At 35.8% G+C, this 26,542-nt stretch overlaps 1 protein-coding gene across 1 annotated transcript in view; it reads right to left on the minus strand.

Annotated features, from left to right (window-relative positions):
- The window catches only part of LOC123664405 (rho guanine nucleotide exchange factor 28), a 41,845-nt gene that overhangs the window by 14,295 nt on the left and 1,008 nt on the right, over positions 1-26,542 (minus strand). Inside the window, exons 3-25 of the mRNA XM_045598950.1 lie at positions 26,316-26,436; positions 25,540-25,645; positions 24,520-24,625; positions 24,007-24,164; positions 22,384-22,509; positions 21,618-21,684; positions 20,821-20,926; positions 19,382-19,455; positions 18,708-18,793; positions 14,976-15,035; positions 14,378-14,518; positions 13,981-14,077; positions 13,569-13,782; positions 12,934-13,052; positions 12,142-12,276; positions 11,632-11,786; positions 11,218-11,350; positions 10,276-10,433; positions 6,651-6,772; positions 5,320-5,433; positions 4,901-5,013; positions 3,362-3,527; positions 2,499-2,682 (exon numbers count right to left, since the gene is read on the minus strand). Coding sequence (XP_045454906.1) covers positions 2,499-2,682; positions 3,362-3,527; positions 4,901-5,013; positions 5,320-5,433; positions 6,651-6,772; positions 10,276-10,433; positions 11,218-11,350; positions 11,632-11,786; positions 12,142-12,276; positions 12,934-13,052; positions 13,569-13,782; positions 13,981-14,077; positions 14,378-14,518; positions 14,976-15,035; positions 18,708-18,793; positions 19,382-19,455; positions 20,821-20,926; positions 21,618-21,684; positions 22,384-22,509; positions 24,007-24,164; positions 24,520-24,625; positions 25,540-25,645; positions 26,316-26,436 — 2,861 coding nt within the window. The remainder of the gene's footprint in view (positions 1-2,498; positions 2,683-3,361; positions 3,528-4,900; positions 5,014-5,319; positions 5,434-6,650; positions 6,773-10,275; positions 10,434-11,217; positions 11,351-11,631; positions 11,787-12,141; positions 12,277-12,933; positions 13,053-13,568; positions 13,783-13,980; positions 14,078-14,377; positions 14,519-14,975; positions 15,036-18,707; positions 18,794-19,381; positions 19,456-20,820; positions 20,927-21,617; positions 21,685-22,383; positions 22,510-24,006; positions 24,165-24,519; positions 24,626-25,539; positions 25,646-26,315; positions 26,437-26,542) is intronic.

Genomic DNA, 26,542 nt, shown 5'->3' on the forward strand with positions numbered 1-26,542 from the left:
CGAGCGCTGTGTGAGCTTGCGTTGTCGTGGTGCAGGATGATGCGTCGCTTTGAGTTAGATTTTCGAAGTTCGGCGATGACTTTTGGTAAACAAACTGTGGCTTGTCACTCTGCGTTAACTGTTCTACGGTCTTCAAGTGCTATAGTCGCAACATGGCCGGTTTTTCCAACGAACGTGGCCATCATTTTCTTTGAAGTGCTTCGAGAACGAACAACTTTAGTCGGCTTGGGCTCGTCTTGAAAGACCCAGATTGTAGATTGTTGTACGGAATCAGGATCGTAGGCATAGATCCAAGATTCGTCACCACTGATGATGTCATAGACGTGATTTGACTCTCCTCGGTTGAACCTTTGCTGTTTTCTTACATCATCTGACGCGAGCCGCCTTATAATCGCCGGAAAGCAGATGCGTTATCCAACGGCAAAATAGCTTTCTCACACCAAGCGCTTCATGCAAGATCTTCTGAATGGTTGTCCCTGAGATGCCTAATAGAGCCTCTATCTCTCGATACGTCACATGACGATTTTCGAGAATTAGTTGTCTCGCAGTAATGATGTTATCTTCAGTGAAGGCGGATTTTGGGCGTCCTTCGCGAGATTTGTCACTAACATTAGTATGTCCACGCTGGAATCCCAAATACCGGCGTTCGACACATAGAGCTCTTCAAAACACTGAAGCGGTGTCAGGCCTCTTCTAATTCGTACGTACTCATTTTCGTACGTAACCTGACAGATTCCAATCGACGCTGCGACTAAACAATAGCATTAATCTTAATACTTTCAACTGTTTTGAGATTCAAAATTGAAACACATTCTCACTCAGAACTTAACTAATTCACGTAATCCATATTCAGAACAATATAGTCGCCTAGTAACAACATATGAACGACAGTTTTTGTAAAATGCGCTTTCGATCGAAGTGATTAATAGTGACTAAAACTCCATGAGCGTGCCTACCCAACGGTAGTAAGCTGTACTTGCCCGCGTGCTTTCTCCTAAATATTAGACAGTTGTATGTTTTAATACATATATTGAATTGATGATAAATGATGAATTATGACTGAGATGATTTCTTTATAACTTATTGTATAACACCCAGTTCTTGACGTGTCAAAACAAGAGGTGCAGCAAGGTTTGAAAATTAAAAAAAAATGGTGCACCAACAGTATATTTAAAGAGTATAAATTTTACATTCCACCAAATTTAATAAGACTTATTAAATACATAATAATATAAGCGCGACTGAAAATACTATATATAATGTGCTGTGTGGCTACGGCACTAAAGAATTTAGCCACCCTCTCTCTTCCCGTGGGTGTCGTAAGAGGCGACTAAGGGATAACAAGGTTCCACAACCACCTTGGAACTTAAGAAGCCGACCGATGGCGGGATAACCATCCAACTGCTGGCTTTGAAATACACAGGCCGAAGACGGGCAGCAGCGTCTTCGGTGCGACAAAGCCAGTACTGCGGTCACCAACCCGCCTGCCCAGCGTGGTGACGATGGGTAAAACACATGAGTTCACGTCGTTTTTGGCGCGTAAACTTGTAGAGGCCTATGTCCAGCAGTGGACTGTATAGGCTGTAATGATAATGATAATGATGACTGAAAATACCAATAGCGCCATCTATTACGAAATCTCAGAACTCAGTATAAGATAGTGTTTGTACAAATATAAGCAAATAATGAATAAGGTGGCCATAGCTCCTGGGGAGGATCAAAGGTAGGGTCTGCAATACGCTTGTTGCGCTACTGGTCCTGCAGGCGTCCATGGCCTATGGTACTTGCTTGCCATCAGGCTGACCGAACTTTTGTTCGCCATCTTTATAGTATAACTAAATTTAGAAAATTCAAAAGTACGCGACTCCGAAGTTATGATTTGTACCACGTGCTCCCTCAATTCACCACTAAAAATTATTCAATTAATTGGAACCAAATATTGCACGAATCAATGCGAAGCATTAAAGAGTGTTTTACGATAAAAAAAAATATTTGCGTCTTCTTCGTAACTATTTTTATCATTTTACGCTTTTTAATTTACGGAATCAGGATAGTTTAAATATCATTGTGCAGATAATTCGATGAAGATGACGGGTACACTCGTTGATCCCGAGTTCACCCGATCGAGCCTTTCACCCCAGAGCGTGACGGAACAGCCTGGAACTTATTACGTACGAAAAAATGCGTGTGCAGTGCGCCAAAAGAAGTTTTCACTTCAAAACCAATTTATTTCGTCAAGTGGTATTTAATTTATAGCTTGATGTGTATTCTGTACAACAGTGTGTATTTTATAGCACATTAATGCATTGTTATAAAAAAATTTTAGAGATTTAAGAGTAATTGCTTTCGGTACTTTTAATTTTGTGAGGATAAAGAACATCCTCTATAGAAGCGTGCAAAAAGGCGTTAGTTCCAAGCCATTTAACGATTAAAATCTCCCTAACAGGGCGAAACAAGTAAGCATAAGGTGATTTTAAGCTTCTATTGCTAAGACATACCTGTGTATTGTAGTGAGCTGCTGCCAAACTATACAAGCGAGGGTGTATATAGCATGTTGTAGTTTAAGTGCCGCATCGGCTTCGTCCCTGAAGATCTTCGCCTGAAGATCACTCTCTCCGCGACCTTCCCCCTCTCCACCCTCCGTAGTGGGTGTATCTGATGCTGACAGTCGAACTGCTACACCTTAATAATAATGTTTGTGTAAGACAAAAACGAAAAAAATATACATGATTATGTTTGCTCGCAAACAAACAAAAAACCGACTTCAATTGCATTGACAAGCAATACAACGTAGGTAGACGAAATAATAATCAATTAAATACGCGTTATCAAACATTACCCAAAAGTAGTCATCAAATTTAAATGGAAACAAGACAAGCATCAGCTTTCGATTAAAACAAGAATCATCAAAATCGATACACCTAATCAGAAAGTTATATGGTATAATACAATGTAGGTCGACGATAAAATAGTAATAACGCATTTCGATAAAAAAAATCATCGAAATCGGTCCACCGAGTCAAATTTTAAGGTAACATGTATGTTATCAAAAAAAATAACCATCGAATTGAGAACCTCGTCCTTTTTGTAAGTCGGTTAAAAAGGGAAAATAGTGACGCGAGTTCGTAATCCGCCAAACTGCTTGACAGTTTATTTCACAAGAAAATTTCACTAAAATAATTCAAGTATTTTGTTCGATTTGCTTTAGAAAATGCTGTACAAAAATTAAAAAAAAGCACCAGAGGTACTAGGCCGCAATAGTGCCGCTTACCCGCTCCTATTTTTTAGAGTTCTGCGAGTATGGTATATGACTATATGATATGGTATGGTACGATATCGCATCGTATCTTCGTGCACTTACCGCGATGCTGTTGCGCGTCGAAGCCCGCGAAGGTGTCCGCGCGACGCGGCAGGGCGGGGCTCTGGTACGTGGAGGAGTGGCGCTCCCCCGCCGAGCTGGTGGAGCGGCCGAGCGCCCCGCCCCCCGCCCACATGGACCAGCCCGCACTGGACGCCTCCAACGCATCCTGCACGGACACGTTCGTTAACTCATTGATTGACTGATTCAGCCCTGTTACATCCGACAGCTAAGCAAACGCCACTTTCTCTATGTAAGACTAGCCCGTTGGCGCAGTTTGTAGTGACCCTGCTTTCTGCTCCGAGGGTTGTGGGTTCGATTCCCACCCCGAGTCTGGGTGTAATATAAATATTTATTTATATATTTATATATGTATTATTTATAAGTATGTTTATCGAAAAAAAAAAAATGTAGCTATATACCGGTCGGCTGTTACCTATAACACAAGCATTAAGTTGCTTACTTTAGGAACAGACGACCGTGTGTGTATTGTGTAAATATTTATAAAAAAAAAAAGAAAAAAAAAAAGAGGAGTCCACTCGTTGATGGTAATATAATTTTTAGTATAGATGTCTATAATTATATTTTAAATTTAAAATCTATATTATAATAAATACATGGTATGATTGAGGATATTATAAAAGTATTGATCAAAGTCAAAAAGCAACTTAATAAAATATAAAAAAAATTAATTATTCAAAACGTTTCAATGGTCAGTGGTCAATACCGGTGTCCCGCAAGGTGGCGTTCTATACCCTCTTTTGTTTTCAATATTTATAAACACTATTAGTAATGTAATAACTTCTTTCCAACACCTCACCCCTATGCAGATAATCTACAAATATACTCTTACACTCTTCATAACATATTTCAGTGTGTATCGAGCATAAATAACGACCTTTTAGCTTTTGGTAAATGTTTACTCCATTACGTACGGCCTAAATATAAATCCAAACAAAAAAAAAGTCGTTATTATAGGAAGCTCGAAACTGCTCATCCGTATTAATAAGTCTGGACTACCTCCAGTTACATTACCGGATTCACCATTCCATATAGCGAAAATATGAGAAACTTAGGTGTTATCTTCAACCAACATCTCTCTTGGGGTCCACTGATATGTGAAATTAGTCGCAAGGCCTTCGCTTCGGTTGGGTCTCTCGGCAGATTACGTAGTCTACTACCAATTCCTACTAAACTTACTCTTGCACATAGGATTTATGTATAAGATTAATATTTAGACTTACGCAGATATGATCAATTCGCCTTCGCAGGAATACTCATATCTATAACCTACTGTACTCGATTTTATTTAATCTCCTTACCCCTTCCTATCTAAAAGAACGTTCCAAATTCCTTGGTGATTCCCATGAACACCGTGTTTCTTCTGACAATAATTTTCTTCTTGAAATTCCTTTTCACTCCTCTTACTTTTATGATAATAGATGTACATGAGCTTGTGTTTACCTGACTATTATGGGAAAAATTTCTAATTCCGAACTTTATTTTTTATTTTCTTTTGTAAGTTTATAAGTTTTCTCTTACCTTGACGACCTTGCAGACCTCTTGCCATAGCGCATGCGTGTGGGGCGAGGGCGCGGCCAACCGGACGTACTCCGGGAACACCAGCCCGCCCGGGAATAAGTGTGATGACCCGCCTAAAATACACAAATATTAACATGAAACATACATCGAAAGTCTATTGAGGTAGCATAGAGGATATGTCCAAATGATACTTCAACTAAATGTTCTCTCCCAAAACTCCCAAGTTGTCTGAACCAGAGCAAAAGTAGAATTTGCTACCCTAAAAGGTTTATGAAAAAATTTCATTGAGTAACTTATAACTTAACCGTTTTTGACACACACCAAATTACTAAAATATCTTTATTGCTTTGATTTTAATTTCATATATTTTTTTAAAAAATAACATTGAATAAAATTTCAATACTAAATATCTAGGTTACCTGTGTTAGGTACGTCTAGTGTAGAAGATCCCGTGTGACCCACCATCTTCATGTGTAAAGCCATTTTCTCTTCTAGAAGTTGAGCGTGCTCTCTGTCTTTAGCCCTTAAAGCCTCTGGATAGGTCAAAATATGGTCAAATTATTAAAAATTTCAATTTACCCACCCACATTACAATGATTAAATTTGGTATTATCAAAACTGACTTGTTCTTTTCTAATGTTTACGCGAATTTCACTCATTATAATGAAACAACTAATAAAACTTTTTGGGATTTTATCGCGGTTTATTAAGTTTTTTAATGAAGAACTCCCGTCGTAAAGTTTGCTGTAAAGTATCAGGAACGTCAGGCACTTATAAAAATAAACAAACCGTGATAAAATCCGAAAAATTTGTTCCAATTTTTTTTTTGCTACTTTTGATACAGTTTTGCTCTACCATCATAGTTATAATTTATATAGTTTTAATTACTTAAGATATATATTATAATAAAGTACAAATAACACCAAGTTGATTAATATATTAGGTATACAAACATGCAATATATATGTTTTGTATAGAAGTAACTAACATTGCAAAGAGAGCAGACATAATAATAACATATAAATAAAAAACTAGTACTCAGATAAAAATTAATGCATTAAAAAAATGTTAAGTTATTGGAGTAAGTAACATTCAAGTAATAAAAATATTGTTGAAATAATTATTTACAAAAGAGTAAATACTGAGTTTTTTTTTTTATTTTTATAAAAGGTTAAACACATGCAAATATCAATCGAAGTAGGCAGATTAAAAGAAATTCACCTTCAATATGCCACCAAGGAGTTTCATCTGTTTGATGATTGCAAAAAATATCTCACATTATATTTCATGTAAAACTGTAAAATACATACATACATAATACATATATAAAACAAAAAATTCGACTAATTTATTATACTTCAGTATATGTCCATTTTAGGCATCTTATACGATATTCGAACATACTTCAGAAGACCATTCCTAGACATTAGGTCATCAGTTCTCGTCACTTTCTATCGAATTATGTATACATTAGCACACAGCGTAATTTTAAACAAAGAGATTTAGAAAGGTGATTTTAGTGTATTATTTTAGAACAATGTCAGCCCTTAATCCTATATACTTGTACTTTATTGTATATATGATTAGAACTATTATATTATTAGTATATAGATAACTAGTTTCAAAATAACAAACAATGTATTTACTTATATTCCGAAAACATCAGCGATTCGACCAGCGAACACCAGCGAATTGTACTGGTACATATGAGAGAAGGTAAATGAATGTTCAATTGCATCAATTTCCATACCTGTTATCAGTCTTATATTCTCGTGCCTCGCTTCAAGCTGCCTCTGCCTCTCCTCCGCAGAGGTAGCCGTCAGACCCGCTTCCATCTCTTCTACCTCCTCTGGGCAACTTTGTACTGCAGCTCTATGTAATATATAATTACGTTATAACTTGAGGGTTTCATCGTATATCTTGTTTTTTTGGAAGAGTCCTAATTGGTAAACAAACCGCTGTCAATCGTAATTCACGTTTTTTCCGCATTTATCACTCACTTTCACAACATATTAGCTTACGGACATTTGTAAAACTCCATTTACTATTTATTTCACTAAAAACAAATATCAATTTATCATTTTAAACACATAAAAACTACAAAATACGAATTCCGAGAGTACAGATAACCAATATTTTCGAATATGACATTTCAATATCTTTTTTTATAAGGCAAATAGGGATGTGGTCATAATATTTTTAGAAGTGAATGAGTATAAGTGAATGAACAGCATGAGCGATAAAATAGGCCATGTTCTTTAACTATATTTTAAAATTTCACGAATTATAACTTGTTAAATAATATTACAGTAAGGCAATTTGTTATTTATTTGTATTTTGTTATTAATTGTTTTTTTTTTCTTCTTTTTTTTATGTTGAGCACACAAAAAAAATGCTTACAAAATATTGCAAATGTCAATCATTTATGGTAAAGTGTTCATTGTAAAGGTTTTATTTTATATTATGAATATTTCTGAATATCAATTTCATCCTGAACATTTTTAACGCTATCCCATATAATATTAAAGTATACCACATAGCAACGGCATAAACGTTTACTGTAGTTCACAGGTAAAAATTTTGAGACTTTAGGATGAGACTTAGGATTACCCAATGAGAGCTTCGTGGAGTACAATGTTATTAGTCCTTTTTTTAGATGTTAGAGAGAATGTGCCGCCGGCGCAAGGTTTTTTATTCATAGTAAATACAAATAATGTGACAATAATATTAATAGGGTCGACTTTTTTTAAGACACAGACGGCCCCCTTATTTTGTTGTAAATTTTATTTTTGGCATCTTTTTTACCGACCATATCACATAAACGAAATATATAGGGGACTGTCCACTTTGTATGGGGGTTTCGGCCCCGAGTGGACAGTCACTGAGAATAATAATTATATATTAAGTTAGTAGTACTAACAAGTATGAATTAGAAAAATGATATAGTTTTGCAGGTCCAGGTGTTTCATTTTTTGTTTTTTTTTTTTTGTGGATAATTACAAGAAGGTTTCTGAAATAAAAAATCATTGTTTTGTTATTTTTGTTTTACTAATCGGATTCGTACGTTAACAGAATTATCTAAAAACTAGGCAGGTAGATTTATAAAATCTTGAAACCTTTTTCAGCCCAAAAACCAAATAATTTCATGACATGGGCACAACAACCTACTGTCCATCGACCAACCACGCAGTTGCAATAATATTTTTTTATGGCTTCTCTGCCTGTCCTTTATTGGTTACATATAAAATAAATACAAAATATAATTTCCTACTTATGAATATGCCTACTGTGTATTTTACGTCGCAGTAGTGATGAATTCTCGGTTGACGGAAAACCTTATAGTAGGTTGCTATATCACTATGAAAGCAATATGGAAGTCAAATGAATGTATGAAGCAAAAGTCTGTAGTTTAGGGTTGCCATAATAAATAATATTTTCAATAAACAAATAAATCGATTAAATCGATAATCAAATTTAATATAATTAATTGCTTGCTTTTTATTTAGTCAATAACAATGTTTCTAAAATAGTTTATTTTTCACCAAAGTTAAATGTTTTTTTTTACTAAATACACTTTTATAGACTTTTTTTAGACTTTTTTCTTATTAATTCGATTTAACAATACCTTTAATCGATTTTAACAAATAATTGATTTAAAAATATTTTAAAATTGATTGTTCGTTAATAATAATTGGATAATATAAATGGATGCATATAATTATGAGAAGTGGTTTGCTAATATTTTAAATAAAAGTGGAACCTGGGTCAGTAATAATTTTAGACAACGCACCGTACCACTCAAAACTAGCTGTCAAAGTGCCTAACATGAGTTGGCGGAAGGCAGACATACAAGCGTGGTTGTTAGAAAATGATTTAAGTTATGATGAAAACGAAATAAAAGCTGAGCTTTTAAAAAAAATTAATAAAGATGATTATAACAAAAAAGTTATTGACGAAATGGCAGCCTGCAAAAATATAATAGTCTTACGTCTTCCACCCTACCATTGCGAGTTAAACCCTATAGAACTCATATGGGCTCAAGTAAAAGGTTATATAGGCAAAAATAATAAAAGTTTCAAAATGGCAGAAGTCAAGGAGCTTTTAAAAGAAGGCTTAAATCAAATAAGTGCGGTGTCGTGGAAAAAAAATATCGAACATATCATAAAAGAAGAAGATAAAATGATGCAGCTTGACGGAATCATGGATGCTGCATCAGAATCCCCAGGTTTCAATATCCACGTCTCTGAAGAATCTTGCGATTCATTAGGAAGTATGGACAGTTATTAGAAAATAAAGTAAATAAATTTCTTATTGGCGTTTTATTTTGTATTTCAATATTTTACTTTACTATTGTAATGAATAAATCAGTACGTATTTTTTTAATTATCTATTCTAGTCAAAGAGCAACTAATTTCTAACAGGTTATTTATATTTAAGAAATATAAATTTGTTTATATAAAGATGTTCGATTTTTTTTTCGTAATTTTATACCTTTACTAATTATTAACAAAATTATTTAATATATTATTAGTTTTTGAAATAATTTCAGCAATATGGTATCATTAAATATTTCGATGTAAAATTAATTTTACTTTGTCTATGGCTTATTGATATTGTTCATTCATTTGCTCTTTGTGTCACTTCACTAAGCTACACTATACTCTAATTGTCTGTGGTCATAAGTACGCCATATTTGTTTACCAATTAGGACAATTCCAAAAAAACAGACCTTAAGTTAGTGTTATTTTTTATTTTTATTTTTTTTTTATTTAACAAGTCTAATTTTTCAAACCAGTAAAAAACACCTAAAAATGATCAATTCTTTACACACTTTTTAAACTGTCCCAGGGTGAACTTACTATTAAATCAAGTGAAAAATAGAAGAGTTATCGCTATACCCATAATGGGTTCAATGAGTAACCATGGTTCTGTTTTTATTTAAAAAACAAACGATAATATTACATTTCAAATAGAACTCAACACAGAATGCATGCACGTGCATGCACTCGAGCTCGCTCAAATATTCGCACACGTTCAAGTAATCGAGAACCCTCACATACTCGAACAAGTTCAAATACCCGAGCACGCTCAACTATTCGAGCACGCCCGGGCGGGGCCCGTTGCAGATGAGGTACAGTAAGCGACATGTTCACCTGACGGCGTGTATCCAGTGCGCGATGTCCTTGGGGCGGTGCACGCGCAGCTCGAACATCTCGGGCTCGGGCGGCCCGTTGCAGATGAGGTACAGTAAGCGACATGTTCACCTGACGGCGTGTATCCAGTGCGCGATGTCCTTGGGGCGGTGCACGCGCAGCTCGAACATCTCGGGCTCGGGCGGCCCGTTGCAGATGAGGTACAGTAAGCGACATGTTCACCTGACGGCGTGTATCCAGTGCGCGATGTCCTTGGGGCGGTGCACGCGCAGCTCGAACATCTCGGGCTCGGGCGGCCCGTTGCAGATGAGGTACAGGCCACGACCCTCTGCTCCGGCCTTTTCGCGCACCAGTAGCTTCCACAAGGACACCACACCCGTCTACAAATACAAATGCACACAAAAATAGACTATTATGTAGCACTAGGGTGATTAACTGTGGTGGAAAATTTCCAGCTCAAAATATGAGCAGCCGGACTGGCGAGGTACCTTGACATTACTGAAGATCACAGCTAAATAATATCGGTTTCAATCGGTGAATAAGGTTCTCTTGGGGGGAAATTGGGGATAAGGTCAGCAACACACTAGCGCTTCTGGTATTTCAGACTTCTATAAGCTACGGTAGTCCCTAATCATCAGGTAAGCCGTGCACTTATTTGCCGTCAAAGTTATATATAAAAAAAGGGTCGCAAACATTAGCCCTAGCTTTCCTTACCACAGAAATGTAACACTAAAATTTTAAAGTGCTTCAAAATATAATAGTAAAGATAGTTGTATTCATCACATCACTTCAGCCTATCACAGTCTACTGCTGGACATAGACCTCCACAAGTTTGCAGCAAAAATGGCGTGAACTCATGTGTTTGGCTGGCTTTGTCGCACCGAAGACGCTACTGTCCGTCTTCGGTCTGTGTATTACACAGCCAGCAGTTGGATGTTTATCCCGCCACCGGTCGGCTTTTTAAGTTCCAAGGTGGTAGTGGAACTGTGTTATCTCTTAGTCGCCTCTTCCGACACCCACGTGTTACCAATAGTTACTAATTACATATACATACGGTCAACATATAGGTATACATTAAGTCAACTATATCTCACACGAGTTCCAGTGACCATAAATATGCAAAAAATTCATACGATTACAATATGATAAAAGTTATTAACTTACTTTGTTGTCTGGTGTGAAGAAAGTATATTTATTGTTGTTGTCGTGCAAGAAAAACAACACATCCGTTAAAACTATCACAAGCAATGTTTGCATCTTACTCCGTCCCTGCATCAATGTTGCTACACCCTCAAATCTAGAATAAAAATTGTAATCGTAATTCGTATGATACTCACGGAATACATATACAATTATATATTCAGATTACAAATATTTTACGGAGATATTGTGAAAATAGACACACAAAAAAGTTAGACTTTACTTTAGAACGCCGTGTTCGAATTGATCAGTTGAAGTAAGCCATTCAAACAGTCGTCCTAATTCACTACAATTGATTCGGTCAAGCAAATTAATAGCGACGAGTACTATTTATTTTCTTAACGCGAATAGACTAAGAAAAACCTTATTTTTACTTACTTTAGGCTCCTATTGCCTTGAAGTATATCACTCTTCTTAAATTTCCTCCCCCGGAAGTTTGAGAAGGATTTAGCGTCGATACGGTGGTATATTTCTAACTTCCGGTCCTCTCGTTCCTTAGCTGCTACTTGGTTATCTACATCCACTAATATTTCCTAAAAAATTGAATATTTTTAAACATTTATATTTTTAAGAAGAAGAATATTTTATTTCTTTAATAAAAATCATAGACATTTGAAAATTATTAAATATATAAATATGTACAACAAACACACTCAGTGGTTTATTTCTAAAACAACTTAATGCCTTTGTTTACAGGTCAAGTTATATACTATTTTATACACCCAGATATTGTTTATGAGATTATATAATGAAATTTAACTACACATAATCAAGCCTTTGCCAAGCCAACAAACCATCATTAATCGAACCAGATTATAAAAATCAATGAGGAAATACCTGGTAAGCAAAAGGTAGTGATAGCAGCTAGTAATAGTAATATGAAATTACCTTGACGCCGCACAGAGCTTTCTGCAGTAGTTCTCTCTCTGTGACGTCATCTCCTGCTGTCTTTAGTAATGGCTCCAACAACAACGGATACTTCGTGAGTCGCTGTGCTACAAATAGCACACATTCAGGTACACCCTGCCAATTAAGGTATTTATTAAATTAAAAGAACCATTATTAATAGTCATTAACTTTACTTATTATTTTTTTTTCATATAACGTTGCAATGACATTACATCACATAGTCCAAGTTTGAATGTGTATGTTATTTGTACTCGTATGTATGAACCGCTAACGCAAAGTTTACGTGTAAGAAGGAAGAATGTTGTATGTTAATGTGTGTTGTATGTTAATGTGTGTTGTATGTAAATGTGTAAGTAAGAGTGTTACAAAATATGGTTGAAATCTCGAAGTTTCTTTCTCTAATCGCAAGTGTGATGTAATAACCTCGTGTCACGAATCGCATGTGTCGTATACGTGTCGCGTCATATGCTCGTGCCACAAGTCACACGTGTATGTGTCGTAAAAGTGAAGATTCTGTCAAGGTAAAATAAGGGTCATACGTTTCGCATCACACGCTCGTGCTACACGTCACACGTAACGTGTATGTATCGCGTAAGAGCCACACGTGAAGAGTTGGGTCATACGCTCGCATTTCACGCGTCGCACGCTCGTATCACATGTCGCACGTATCATGTGTGTGTCGCTCGTGTCACGTCAAAGGCTCGTGTCTCATGTCGCACGTGTCGCGTGTGTGTCGCACGTGTCGCGTGTGTATCGCACGTGTCACCTCACCTTCTTCCTCAGCAGCGGGTTCTGCTGACACTTTCGTATGAAGCGCGCCAGGCGCGGCTCGCGCGCACAACACTCCTTGAACACCTCCACCGCGTCGCGGTGTCGCGCGCAGAACTCGCCTGCAGTTTAAATAAACTAACGTTAGTCAACTGCACTGTGACAATTTGTGAGGATTCATAGCTGGAGAAATGATTCGTTACGTTTTTAGAAAAATGTTAATTGCTTACAATATCACACTACTTCATTAAAAACCTATATAGTAAGAGATATACCTGATTCAGAGTCGCGCAGTATTATTCATTACGTTTTCCGTCCTAATTATAAGCTGAAACTTACATTATATTGATGCAGTAAAAAAACCTAACTAAATATAAAACATCGCTGAATTTCCATCGACTGGCATTACATAGCTCGTCCGGCGCGGTCGCTCGTGCAGCGCCCACAGCTCGGCGACACCGACACCGACACGTACCGTACGCGGCCTTGAGCCGGTGGTGCGCGGGCGGCGCGAAGGTGTCGGCCAGGATGTCGGCGACGGAGGCGACGCGCGGCTGTGTGCGCTGGCGCGCGCGCAGGCGGCCCAGCAGCGCCGCGTGCAGCGCCCACAGCTCGGCGACACCGACACCGACACGTACCGTACGCGGCCTTGAGCCGGTGGTGCGCGGGCGGCGCGAAGGTGTCGGCCAGGATGTCGGCGACGGAGGCGACGCGCGGCTGTGTGCGCTGGCGCGCGCGCAGGCGGCCCAGCAGCGCCGCGTGCAGCGCCCACAGCTCGTCCAGGCGCGGGAACATGCGCGCCACCTGCGCCTCCGACACGCCGCCCAGCCGCGACATGCCCTCCGCGAACATCTGAACCACGCATTATTACTTAAGACATTCTTCGCTGTTGCGTCCATATTGATTGGCTTTTAATCGTCCGAGAAATAGTTAATTGCCATTTCTTACCTTTTTTTAATTTATCTAACCTTTACCTATTTATAAAATTTTATGCTTTAATGCATATTAGATCAAATAAAAAAAAAATTAAGAAAAACCCATTTTACTCGCCTTTTGCATAAGTCGTATTGTAAGACAATGATGTTTTTCTGTCAAAATAAGTTCATATATATGCTCCTGTCGCTTCGTCTCTCTATCGCCGATTGACCTGTGCAAAAATCTTATTTGTCAGTTTTGGTCCTTCGAGCCATAAATCTTATATAGGTATACTATACAGATACACTAGTGTGTCCCGTAAGAATTTAAAAATAAAAAAATTATTAAACTTCAACTTCTAACAGTATATCAAGCTCACAGTAATTAAAAGGTAGAGCTTTCAACTTAAGTTTTGTTGCAATTGATTCAGGTTTTAGCATATACAAGTAACAACCATCCATCCAACCATCCTCATATTCTTTTATATTTACAATGTTGACGAATAAACATAATAATGCTAAGGGTTACTAACTTAGCGAGTCCTTTGGGTGCCCCTGCCGCCCAGGTATCAGGCTCCGAAGCCCCCAGCCCCAGTAATATAGCCTCTTCACCGAGCTGGTCTGGAGTTATATACACCTCCGGCCACTCTGTCGCTCCCGCATCATCGGATGCACTGAAATAACAAACGACAAAACATAAATACTGACTTATTATCTGATTCATCTGAGAAATAAAGCTAATGAATTTTTAACGAGAATGTAATGATTTATGTCACTTATTTTCTTTTATCCTAAACTTTTAACCCAAACTTAATTGTTTATATGTGTAATTTAGTAATGTTTAAAATTAAAAATGATTGCGTGTCTGCACCCGTGAATCAAAATTCAAGTCAGCAGGTTTTTTGATTAGTTGATTTAAAAGTGAAACTAATCTATCTAATGTAATCTCGCACTTCTAACACAAAAAAATAACGACAAGCTATACAGTAAAAAAATTATAACGCGGTTAATATGAGTGTTATACATTATACATTATATTACATTATGCATTGTACAGTATACATTATACATTATATTACATTATGCATTGGCAGTTAGCTTTGAAATTATAATAGAAGTTAAACTACTCACTTGCTCTGATCATGCTTGTGATCTGATCCGTCCTTTTCATCGTTGTAAATGTGACTCGTGCTAAAATTATAAAAAAAAAATTAAATCACACATATAAAACAATATTCACTAATACATGAAAATATGAAAGACACAATACAATTAATACACATTTGTTTGAAATCTTTTTTTTTAATCATTGACTATGTACATGTTCAATACATATACAAACATTCAAGACGGGGTTAATTTCATCCGACAGTACAATTTAACATTATTAACAAACAGTAGGGCCATAATTACATTATCTACAATTTTCAAGAACATATTCAACAGATACATCATTCAACAATTCTCTTAATATACAGTTATAAAGTAAAAATTCAGCGAAGCCTAAATAATAAAAAGAAGCACTGATAGACGAGACGCTCACAATATAAAAATTGCATGCAAATTTTGAAATACAACGATATATAGAAACCAATTAAAGATGTTACCAAAATCAACATAATAAATTTATTAACGCTAACGCTCTTTTAAAAGAATCACAATGTATGCGTAATTATATAAATAGTATACTAAGTATGAAGTTCCATATTTAATTTCAATTTAATACTTTTCTATATTTTTTTACGTACTCATATGTATATATAATCAGAAATAGTATTTTAGTCGACGATAACATATTTATATTCCTTGTATTAAGTATTTGTATGTGTTTATGTCGGGCATAATATAGCTTGTTCTGCTTTGAAGTGTATTTTATAAAAAGTAATCATTCAAGTATATCTTACCACAGCAACGAGAGAACCATCTAACTAAAACAGGAAACAGAAAGCAGAAAAGGCCCACAACTAAATACTTATTGCAATACATTAATTACAGATTTTTTTCCTTTTTTTTTCTTTAAAAAAAAATCATACAAAACAGCCAACTGTAAGAACCAAAAATAAATTAATATAACAATACAAAAAAATCATCAAAACTTGATCACGACTACAACAGCAATATCGTCAAGAGAAAGTTCAAACTACCTCCAAAATAAACAGAAAGATACACAAGTAAGGCGTTGTGGATGATACGAGAACGAAGTCTTATGTGTGATGACGAACGACGTACTTTATGTCTATGTATGTAATTTCATTACTTTAGGGACACTTCTAACATATGTCTCTTATTTACCGAAATTACAATACAATTTCTGTATCAATTCATGTAATGTTTTTGACCATTTTAGGCAACTTCAAGGGGCAAGACGTTGGTTTAAAATTAGAATATTTCTTACAAATATTAAACAATTGTTGTATAGTATATTTCTAAACTATATAGGAAAATTCAGTTAACAGAAGCAGTATCTTAACTTCAATTTAATGTTACATATTGACATTGATTTAATTTTATTGATATAAATGTACTAATTTGTATTATTATTTATGTTTGTTTTTTATGAATTTTATGAATTTTTTAAGTGTTATTATTTATTGATTATTTTATATTTTTTATTTTGTTTTTATTGAATTGTTTAAATTGTTTGTTAAATTTAATGTTATTTGTTACTGTAATGTTAGTTCTAAGTTTTTTTTAATGCATAAATAAATAAATAAATAAATTGTAAATCTATCTCATGCCGATACTATTGCTTCTATTTTAATGTTTTTTGTTAATACCTTGGAAAAGACATGTTTCATGTGTGGTTTAAATTAATAACTGTTTGTATACAGAATTAAGGCAAATTTTATCATTAAAAGTGCCCCCAAATCGACCTAATCAACAGAACTAAACAGACATATAAATAAAAAGAACAACAGAACCTATCGTATACGACGGCGAGACAAAATGACGAAGAGAAGACGAATCGATGGTACGTGCGATGGGAGAATCGGAAAAAAATAACAACATTTTTAACGAATTTTTATCGCGGGTTTTGTGATTTTTTCAATATTTTTTTCCTTTGTTAAATATTCCAAAAAAAATTAATGGACATTTGATTTAGTTGCAAGAAATTCTAACTTAAACCTACAAATAAAAATTTGAGCTTCGTTTTTAGCAGAAAGTATCCACCCCAAAAAACCTACGCGCCACCACTAAATTCCTCAACAAAAGAAAACAAAATTGCCCAAACTTTTTACTTGGGACATTTTTTGGTCCCTTCAGCTATAAATCTCCAGTCCTTTTTGGGAGTTTTAGCTTTTAGTTCAGTAATTATCACAACCGCGATGAAAATACGTCAAATTAATGGCGTGGACGTCATATGACGTAGAACTTACTGCACGCCGAGTTTTGTCGCGACGCGCCGCCACGGCGAGTAGCACCCCGTCGACTGCTTCTTGCTACCAACACCAACATATTACACGCCTGTGTCTCCCACACTCGCTTATGATAGAACGATTGAGGTGCTTTTAGTGCAGACCAATAATAACAACATTGTCCCATCGCCCTAATATTAGTTTTCAGATTCACATTTTTTCATTTTTAATGGGTTTCTAAGATATTTCCACATTTTTTTTTCCACGTTTGGCTATGCATAGTTCAGTTACTTTCATTAGTATTATTCTTAGAAACCACATTAAAAACCAGCGGTAGCTTTTCTTCAACTATATTTAATTTATTAAAAACAAATATAATTTGTAAAATGATTCAAAAGTGCTTTTGAAGCCTACTTCGATAAAGTAATTGTTTAATTTGATTTCGTATTTTATTTTACATTTGGTGGTTTCATACACAATTCAGATAACTTTTTTTTAGTGTTATTCTTAAAAAAAAAAAACAATATCAATACCTAGCGGTAGTTTCATTTACAATTTCGAATGATATGGAAAGTGAGAAAAAAAGTGTTTAAAAAAAAAACGCTTTTTGAGTATGAAAAATTGCGTCAAATCCATTTGTCCATTATTAATTTAACAGAGTGATTTGTTCCAACAACTTTTTATAACTACGACATATTTCCTATACTTAATTTTGATTTTTAGAAATAAACGTAAGAAATGTTTATTCATAAAACTAGATCTTATTTAATCTTCTTAATCCTGACTCAAAAACTTGTAAATCCTGTTTCAAAGGCCAGTACAAAAAATAATTTATAAATTTTCTACAAATCATTACCAGTTGCACTAATAAGACGGTTTTCTTAACACGAACAGGCCATAGATATCAATCAAATCAATTTATAAAAATATTATTTGAATAAGCATGAACCTGACCGCACCCCAATCGATCCTCATACCCAATATCGTTATAAGAAGACATCCCCTTCCTCCCAAAAAATAAAAATAAAAAGAAGAAAGATAACAAAACAGAAACACGCTTATAAGACCGCTATAAAACAACAGATAAAAGAAAAATCTAGCGATAATACAAAGCAAGTATAAGTAGCAGAGGAGATCGACAGTAAAGTGATAATAATAATAATAAAAATACTGGTGTCTCATACTTGTGTATCTTCTTATAAACAAATATTAATACATTATTATATTCGTTTAATGTATAAATTGTAAAATTTCGTGTCCTAATTGCACATTATCGCACGCAAATAAACATTTAAATGCATTATACAAAATAGCGCCCCCTTCGTTGTGTACCCTCTTCCAAGTTCCGGATCGTTGCAATGAAAAAATAAAGCGACAAAAAATATGCTTATGCTCACAAATTATACTTAACTTCGCTCTTTTTTATATTTGATAATCTTTAATCTGTAATATTTACATTTTATTTCATAAGATTTTTTTTTAGTTTGAATATATATTTTTCACTTACCTATTTGAATTTTGCGATTGTCCGGACACGGAACTCCTTTTGCTGCTTTTTCCACTGCTGGTTGTCAGAGATTTACCCACTGAAGTCTGTAAAGAATTATTGTAATTTTTTAATTAAGGTTATATTAGAAACAAAATCCAGTGTGTACGCGTTCCTAAGTTTAAATAAAAACTAACATGTTTTCAACTCATAGTTTAATGTTAACCCATTCATTTATTTACCATATAATAAATCTCAACTTAAAAAAAAAAAAAACTATTTTTTAACTCCTTATTTTTACGTTATTTATTAACGTGTTTTGATTTTAGTCTAGAATAACAGAATTTAAATATTTTAGTAATCTTTTAAAATTACTTAATTTAGAAGGTAGCAAATCAAAATATTAGTTTTAAAACAATTTATGATGTTATCAATATTTGTTGTTAATAAATATTCATAAAATATTTGTTATAATGAAACAACTTTGTCGGATTTTATCGCCGTTTATTAAGTTTTTTAAATGCCTGACGTTCCGGATTCTTTAAGAGCAACCATGGTCACGGGAGGACAGATTATAATGAGTGAAATTCGCGTAAACATTAGAAAGGAAATTTTGTTTTAAAATTCATAAATGGTTTGTTAAAAATTCATAAATAGATACTTTTAAACCTAAATAAAAGATAGAAAATACAGACCTTGGAAGATTTAGGTTTGTTGCATTCCACGATGTAGTCTTTACACACATTTTGGTGCACTGTCATAGTACAATCTGAAATGTAAATATGCGCATGTAAGTTGTTTATGGCAGTGCTATATTATATAATCCGCTTTGTCAAAATTTTTTGAGAAACTTGTTCATAATTACATATACTCTTCGTTACACACGAATTTGTTAATTGATAGGACATATTCATTCAAAATTATCGATGAAAATAAGCATACAGACTGCAGTACGTTGATTTTTGGAAGGCCTTTGACAGAGTTGTTCATGAAATCCTTTTGGATAAAATTATATTCAACGGTATTTAGAGCAAAGTATGTCGCTAGTTTAAATCATACATTGGATCAAAAAAGTTGTTGTTACTGATAATGAGTCAAAATTTGTTCCTGTAGCTTCCGGCGTTCCTCAAGGTTAGATATTGGAACCCCTATGTTCTTGCAATGAATAATTTGAACTATGCTTATATGTATGTATATATCTATTCCACACTCGTGTAAGTTTTTATGCCAATATTCGTGTGCGAGTATTCACGGTCGTAGTATACGTGTATTTCGTACTCGTGTACGTTCGAGCGTGTGTGCGTGTGCGTGCGGGCGAGTACTCACGTCGCAGTAGAGAGCACTAGTACGGGTATTGTGCGTATGTGTACACGTGTGTTTCACGCTCGTGCAGGTCGGAGCGCGTGTATGTGCGTGAGGGCGAGTTCTCAAGGTCGCAGTAGAGAGCATTAGTACGGGTAGTATGAGTATGTGTACACGTGTTTCACGCTCGTGCACGTTCGAGCGCGTGTGTGCGCGCGGGCGAGTACTCACGGTCGCAGTAGAGAGCATTATAGTTTGTTCAACGAGAAGAGATACCAAATGTAAACAAGACGACGGAACAAACAAAATATAGTCTATCTCTTTCTATCTTGTTTGTTTGCTATCTGCTGCACGTCTCTCTGCAAGGTCGAACGATATTTTAACTGGCCTTGAAAACAATCGGACCGCGGACGGCCCTTTGATTTTGTACTATTTATTTTTATTTCATTCCGTGTCCTGAAGCGCTCGGGGTGATTTTTATATTTCGATAATTATTATTTAAGAAGTATAAAATCTTATATACATAATTATATTTAATTCAGTAATTATCAAAATATAAATATATTTTACATTTTAAAAATTTGTGTAAGTAAAAAAAGGTTATAAAACCCTGCATAGTAGAATGACCTCGCATTTGGTTTGCTTACATTTGGTATCTCGGCTCGTTGAACGCACTATAGTACGGGTGGTATGCGTATGTGTACACGTGTGTTTCACACTCGTGCGCGTGTGCGCGCGAGTACTCACGGTCGCAGTAGAGAGCACTAGTAGGGGTACTGTGCGTATGTGTACACGTGGTTCACACTCGTGCGTGTGTGCGGCGAGTACTCACGGTCGCAGCGCAGCGCGGGCGCGTCGGCGAGGGCGCGCGCGCACCAGTCGCAGTGGCCGGCGGGCGGCGCCGCCTGCCACGAGTGCGCGGCCTTGCGCGACTTGTCCTGCACACACACTCTGTTACGCTAGCTGTGCTGTGCACGCACGCGGCTTTCACACGACTTCGAGCAAAGGAACTTATCTTAACTTTACGTACTATGTAATCGTTTTTCCGAACCGGTAAATTTGTAAGCTGAAAAATTCACTTGTTATTTTTTTATATTACCGAAACTTACTGTAGGAAATAGTATTTTTTAGGATAAGTATTTTTAACCGACTTCAAAAAAGAAGGACGTTCTCAATTCGGTAACTTTTAACTGGTTACAGCGATTTTGATGATTCTTTTTTTTTATTCGAAAACTAGTTCTTGTCGTGTGATCGGCGTGAAAACGAGATCTGACGATTAGTTTTTTAATTTAGCATTTGTGAATTCATCGCTCTTAGGTCGTTGTAGTATACAATATAAAAAGATTTTTTGTAATTTGACTATTGCTATATACTAAGATCCGGACGAATATTTAACGTCTTTCGTGACTATTACACTGTTTTAACTGCCGTCCTTGTTACAAATTATGGTCTTTAAGTATCAATACTTCTATTATTTTTTTTTTTCAAAACAAAACCATTAATAAGTTGCAAAGTACAAAAACAATTCTATTTTTTTAATAAATAAGTAATTCCCACAAATATATTCAAACGATTTCCATTATAAAAAATATGATAAAATAAACACATAATATTTATTTAAATACACACCTTTTTCTTTCTGAAGAATAAGCTGCCCCTTTTTCGTCGCTTTTCAGCGTGATGATCATACGTCGCTCTGTTCAAACAGAATTACACAATTTGAATCAAGAAATTAATTGTATTTATATATACTTTACCATACCCTTAAAACGTAACACTGAACAAACACATTAAGCAAAGCGTTGTGCTTTCAAATCATGCAAAAAGTATTGTCAAAAATTGCATTTAATAATTTATTTTTTTAATTAATCTAATTGATTAGATCTTACCTTCTATCAATGTAGTAGTTTTGGCAAATTTACCCTATTTCTTAGACCTCAATCTAAATAGTAAAAGATATTTTCATTCTAAATTGTGGGGGACATTTGCGATTAATAATGACTGAAAGTACATTTTACGTGTGTACATATTGTATTAATCGATCTACAAATTTAACTCTATAACTATAACATACAAAGTATTTCAGACCTAAGTTCTTATCATGACCACTGCTAATAAGCTCTACACCAAAAATTCAAACTTTTTTAGAAACAGCTGATATTAATCTCCCATGCAAACTACTCCCTATTTCTATAGCATTAAAGTCTAATTTTCTTGAATCATAAACAAGAAGTTATCAATGCAAATCGATCACAACTAGGTTCGGCTCACCTGCTGATGGTAAGCGATTACTGTAACCTATAGACGCCTGCGATACCAGAACAACGAGCGAGTTGCCGATCCTAACCCCAATCACAGTCTTACCAAATTTCTATTCATATTAAAATCCACTCACTGTTCCAAGAAAGCCAGCCGATGTAAGCCGAGGTCCGTGTTATTGGTCCGTCGGCCCGGTAGCTGTGGGGCCGGCGCGGACGCGTCCTCGTCACTTTCCGTCTCGCTCGCACCCCCCGTGGACAAGCTGGCATCGAGCGAGACAGCGATACGTACAATACGCGCTCGTACACAATAACGACCGAACACGAACTACGTCTAACGAATTTCGTACTATTAGGTGATACATATTTGACTGCCATACTTGGACTTTAACATAGTTAGTATTAAATTCTTTCCTAGTGTGATGATATTTGCAATTTTAAATTTCGCAATGAATTTTAAATTTGATGATATGACATCACAAAACTGATAATTTTTTCCCTGGTGTGATGCACATTATTTGTAATTTCGAATGTAATTTTAATTTTATAGATATGACGTCACAAGACTTGTGATTTAATCAAACGATGGCAGGCTCATTTTTTAACGTGTGACGTAATTTGTGGTTGGCTCTGAATTTGGCGTCATTGTATACGACTGCGTATTGACAACTACATAAGCATTTAAAATAAAATAGTTACATTTGTGAAGACTATTATATTTACAATATGAACTGCATTAATTGTAAAATTCGTTATACATATTGTGTATTCATCAATAGATTTAAGCCATTATTATATTTGGCAAACTCTGCCATGTCTTATCATATTAAATTTTTTAACAAATATAATTATTATACACTGCAAACATTGGTAATTCATAACAGTCTCACAAAAGTAATCATACATTAATATAAATAAAATATACACCAGTTTCTTTGGTGAACTGGTATTGTGCTTTTCCAATTCAGCTAAGCAAAACAGTGCGAACAACATCGACTTTTGACATGCACAGATTTCATAAAATTGAATAAATAGTGTCCTCTAAACGATCACATTTGTATGACAATTTGTTAGTCAAATGTCACGTTCTAATAAATAAATAAAAACGGGTTACACGATCAACTTTGACAAATATGTATTTTAGAACATTTTGTTTTTATTGGTTAAAGTCATTGATTATACTTCTATACTTGTTCAACCAAACGTTTGATCAAAAAATGTATTGAATCAGAAGTTAATGTGTTTGTCAAACATGTACAGTTTAACGTTTGTAAACGATCGTTTACAGGGCGCTTATCGCTGAAAAACCATGCACAACACGCGATAAAAATTATTGATGCGATAAATAAAAATTAATCATTAAATAATACTAATGTGTTTTTAATAGATAGTAATTAAAATGTTCATTGCTAGTTAACCTAAAGCAAAGTGTTATAATATATTAAATTGATTGACTTTACTAATATTATTGTAAGTTACTGTACATATTACTTACTATAACCAAGAAAAGAGTGTCAAAAAATGCATATATATAATTATGGTCTCTGTCTCACTTCATATTTCAATGTGTGTATTATAATGTTCTTATAATAGTTACACGTGTGTGTGTGCATGTGTATGTGCGTGTGTATGCGTGGATGCGTATGTTGTACGTGTGTGCGAATGCGCGGGCGCGTGTCTCTTTACGTGTGTGTGTATGTGCTTCTGTGTGTGCGTGTTGTTGAATATGTTCGTATACGTGCGCGCGTGTGTGCACTCACGCGTTGGCGGCGGGCGGCGGCTGCGCGGGGTGCACGGCGGCCACGATGCTGGGCGTGGACACGGACTTCTGCAGCGGCAGGCGCGGCGCCAGGCGGGCCCCCGCCGCGCCCGCCGCGCCCGCCGCGCGGAGCGCCGCCGTCACCTTCTCGAACTCCTTCTGTGACCACCCGACTCTCGCTTTATACTTCGGGTGCCAGACAAACGGCCCACGTGACGCTACGTGTTTACGGGAGCCTATAAGCATCTGCTACACGTCGCAAGCGCGTCGCCCTACCACCGACCCACCCCTCTCTGGCCTTAAGTCACCACAGGTACACACTAGAGAACAGTGCTATTTAGCTGTCATCTTCTATTAGGTGTAGGTACTTCCCCAGTCGGACTGCTCCAGACTTTGAGCAAGATATATCATACTATACCACTATCTCAATAAAATAACCTTCTAGGGGATATTGACAGGACAAATCGTTATAGTAGCTAGTAAAAAGCGATGATAAATAGTTTGAAATACTCACTGCGAGATCATTGTCGTTTAAGGAGTGCGTCGAGTGTCGCACCGGCCTCGGTACTTCGCCCTCCGACTCCATGGACGACAGGGAAGCGCTGTGGCCATTTAGAGCACTATAATGTATAAAGTTTTACTTTAAAATACAAAAATATTACATCATATATGTAAAACTGAAATTTATTTTATCCATGTTTTTTACCGAATTATTTGCCTTACTTTACCCAATAGTACCCTATGTATTAAATTCAAAAAACATCACACGTACGTGCCAAATGTATATGTCACGTTTCACTGCCTAAAAAATTAAATTCTTATTCATTCATTTATGCAATATATGTGTATGGGGTGTTCGGCTCCTAACTACATTCCTCCAAATGGGGGGGGGGGGGCATGTAGGTGTAATAGTTCACGTGCAACGTGAAGAAAAAATTCTAGCCCTTTTTTTAAATTTTACTGTCTTAATATACGAGCTACTCTGGCAAGGTACTTCTGCATAAACGTCCAATAAACGCTTAAGTATTACAATTCACAATAAGATTCTATGAGGAAAAGAATGTTGGCCAATACAATTCTTTAGTTGCATTCATCACGTAGTAATAATTTTCCTTTTAAAGGCGTGTTTACGTGCTCAGGAAAGGTATCATACAAAACAAGTATAGCTCGTGTATTTAAACGAAGTCAACTTTAAAAATGGGCTAGGATTTTTTTTTCGGTTGAGCACCTTCACAGCCTCCCATTTAAAAAACGTAGTTAGGAGCCGAACACCACGTATATAGCATAGATGACATCACTTAAATAATTTCTGTATATTTTCACACACATACATGAACGTACGCACACACGTGAAAGTACACACACAAGCGAAAGAACGGGGAACGCTTTGCGCATATATAATAGTTATGTAACAAAAATAAAAGTTAATAGAACTTTAAAGTTTTTACTAATTATTAAATATCTATGTATCTACAATAGGTTGAAGTTGAGTAATGTTTAAAAATCTGTAACATATTTATTTGTAAGTGGGTACCGCTGCCTCGGTGTGTCTTGTAATCTTGCTCCGGGTTCGAGCGCTGCCCAGGAACTGCGTCTTCCTTCGTCGCGTCTGTCCCAGCCACCCCATTGCCGGGACTCGCCTGGAAACATATACGACGTTTTTATAATTACAAAAGTGACAAACAAGCTTACGGTCTCTCTGATAGTAAACGGATACTGTAGCTTATGAAATCCAGTAATATTAGAACGACTACCAGCCCCCCCAAAGGGCTCTGGCTACGTTACTCACCAGAGAAACAGAAGATTGATCTTCTGTAAGGTTAAGTTGCTTCTCCAGTCGGGCTGCTTTAAATTTTAAGTAAGATATTTCCCGCCGTGACATCCCCTCAATAAAATACATTAGTAAAAATAATGGACATAACACTTGAACTAAACACACACAGACAGCGAGATAATGCAGATGACAAGATTATCCTGTAGTTTTCAAGCATTAAATAATTTAATTATTAATTTACATAAAAAAATCTTGAAGTTATTAATGAATGACATCGTAAAGAAACCTGCACCTGTAGAAAATAGACTTGAATATAAAAGAATGTATGTTCTTAAGTGTATTATCTAAAATGTTACCTTACTTGAATAATCGCCTTGAAACTACCTAATCAAATATTTTTCTCAATTTGGGCTTGAAATTAATGACTAAAAGTTAGAAGCCTAGAAAAGACGTAAACACCCCACAATTATTAGTATAAAGTATGAATGATAGTATTTCTATACGTATATTATTTAAAGAGATTTTATAGTACTAACAGCTTCCTTTCCTACTCTGCGGGTAGAAGTCCAAGTGTGTGGGTGAAGAGCACTCCGGCTCAACAACGCCATCTTTACAGAGAGATGGACATGACGTACTAAGGCGACTCGTGCCTGTTGCCTGGAATATACAAACGAAAATATTAAAGATACTATTTATACAAGACAGAATCCAATTCAACCAATCCAATTTCAGGACAAGAAAAAGATAACCAAAGAGGATACGG

This window comes from Melitaea cinxia, chromosome 22, assembly GCF_905220565.1.
Source record: "Melitaea cinxia chromosome 22, ilMelCinx1.1, whole genome shotgun sequence".
Taxonomy (NCBI): Eukaryota; Metazoa; Arthropoda; class Insecta; order Lepidoptera; family Nymphalidae; genus Melitaea; species Melitaea cinxia.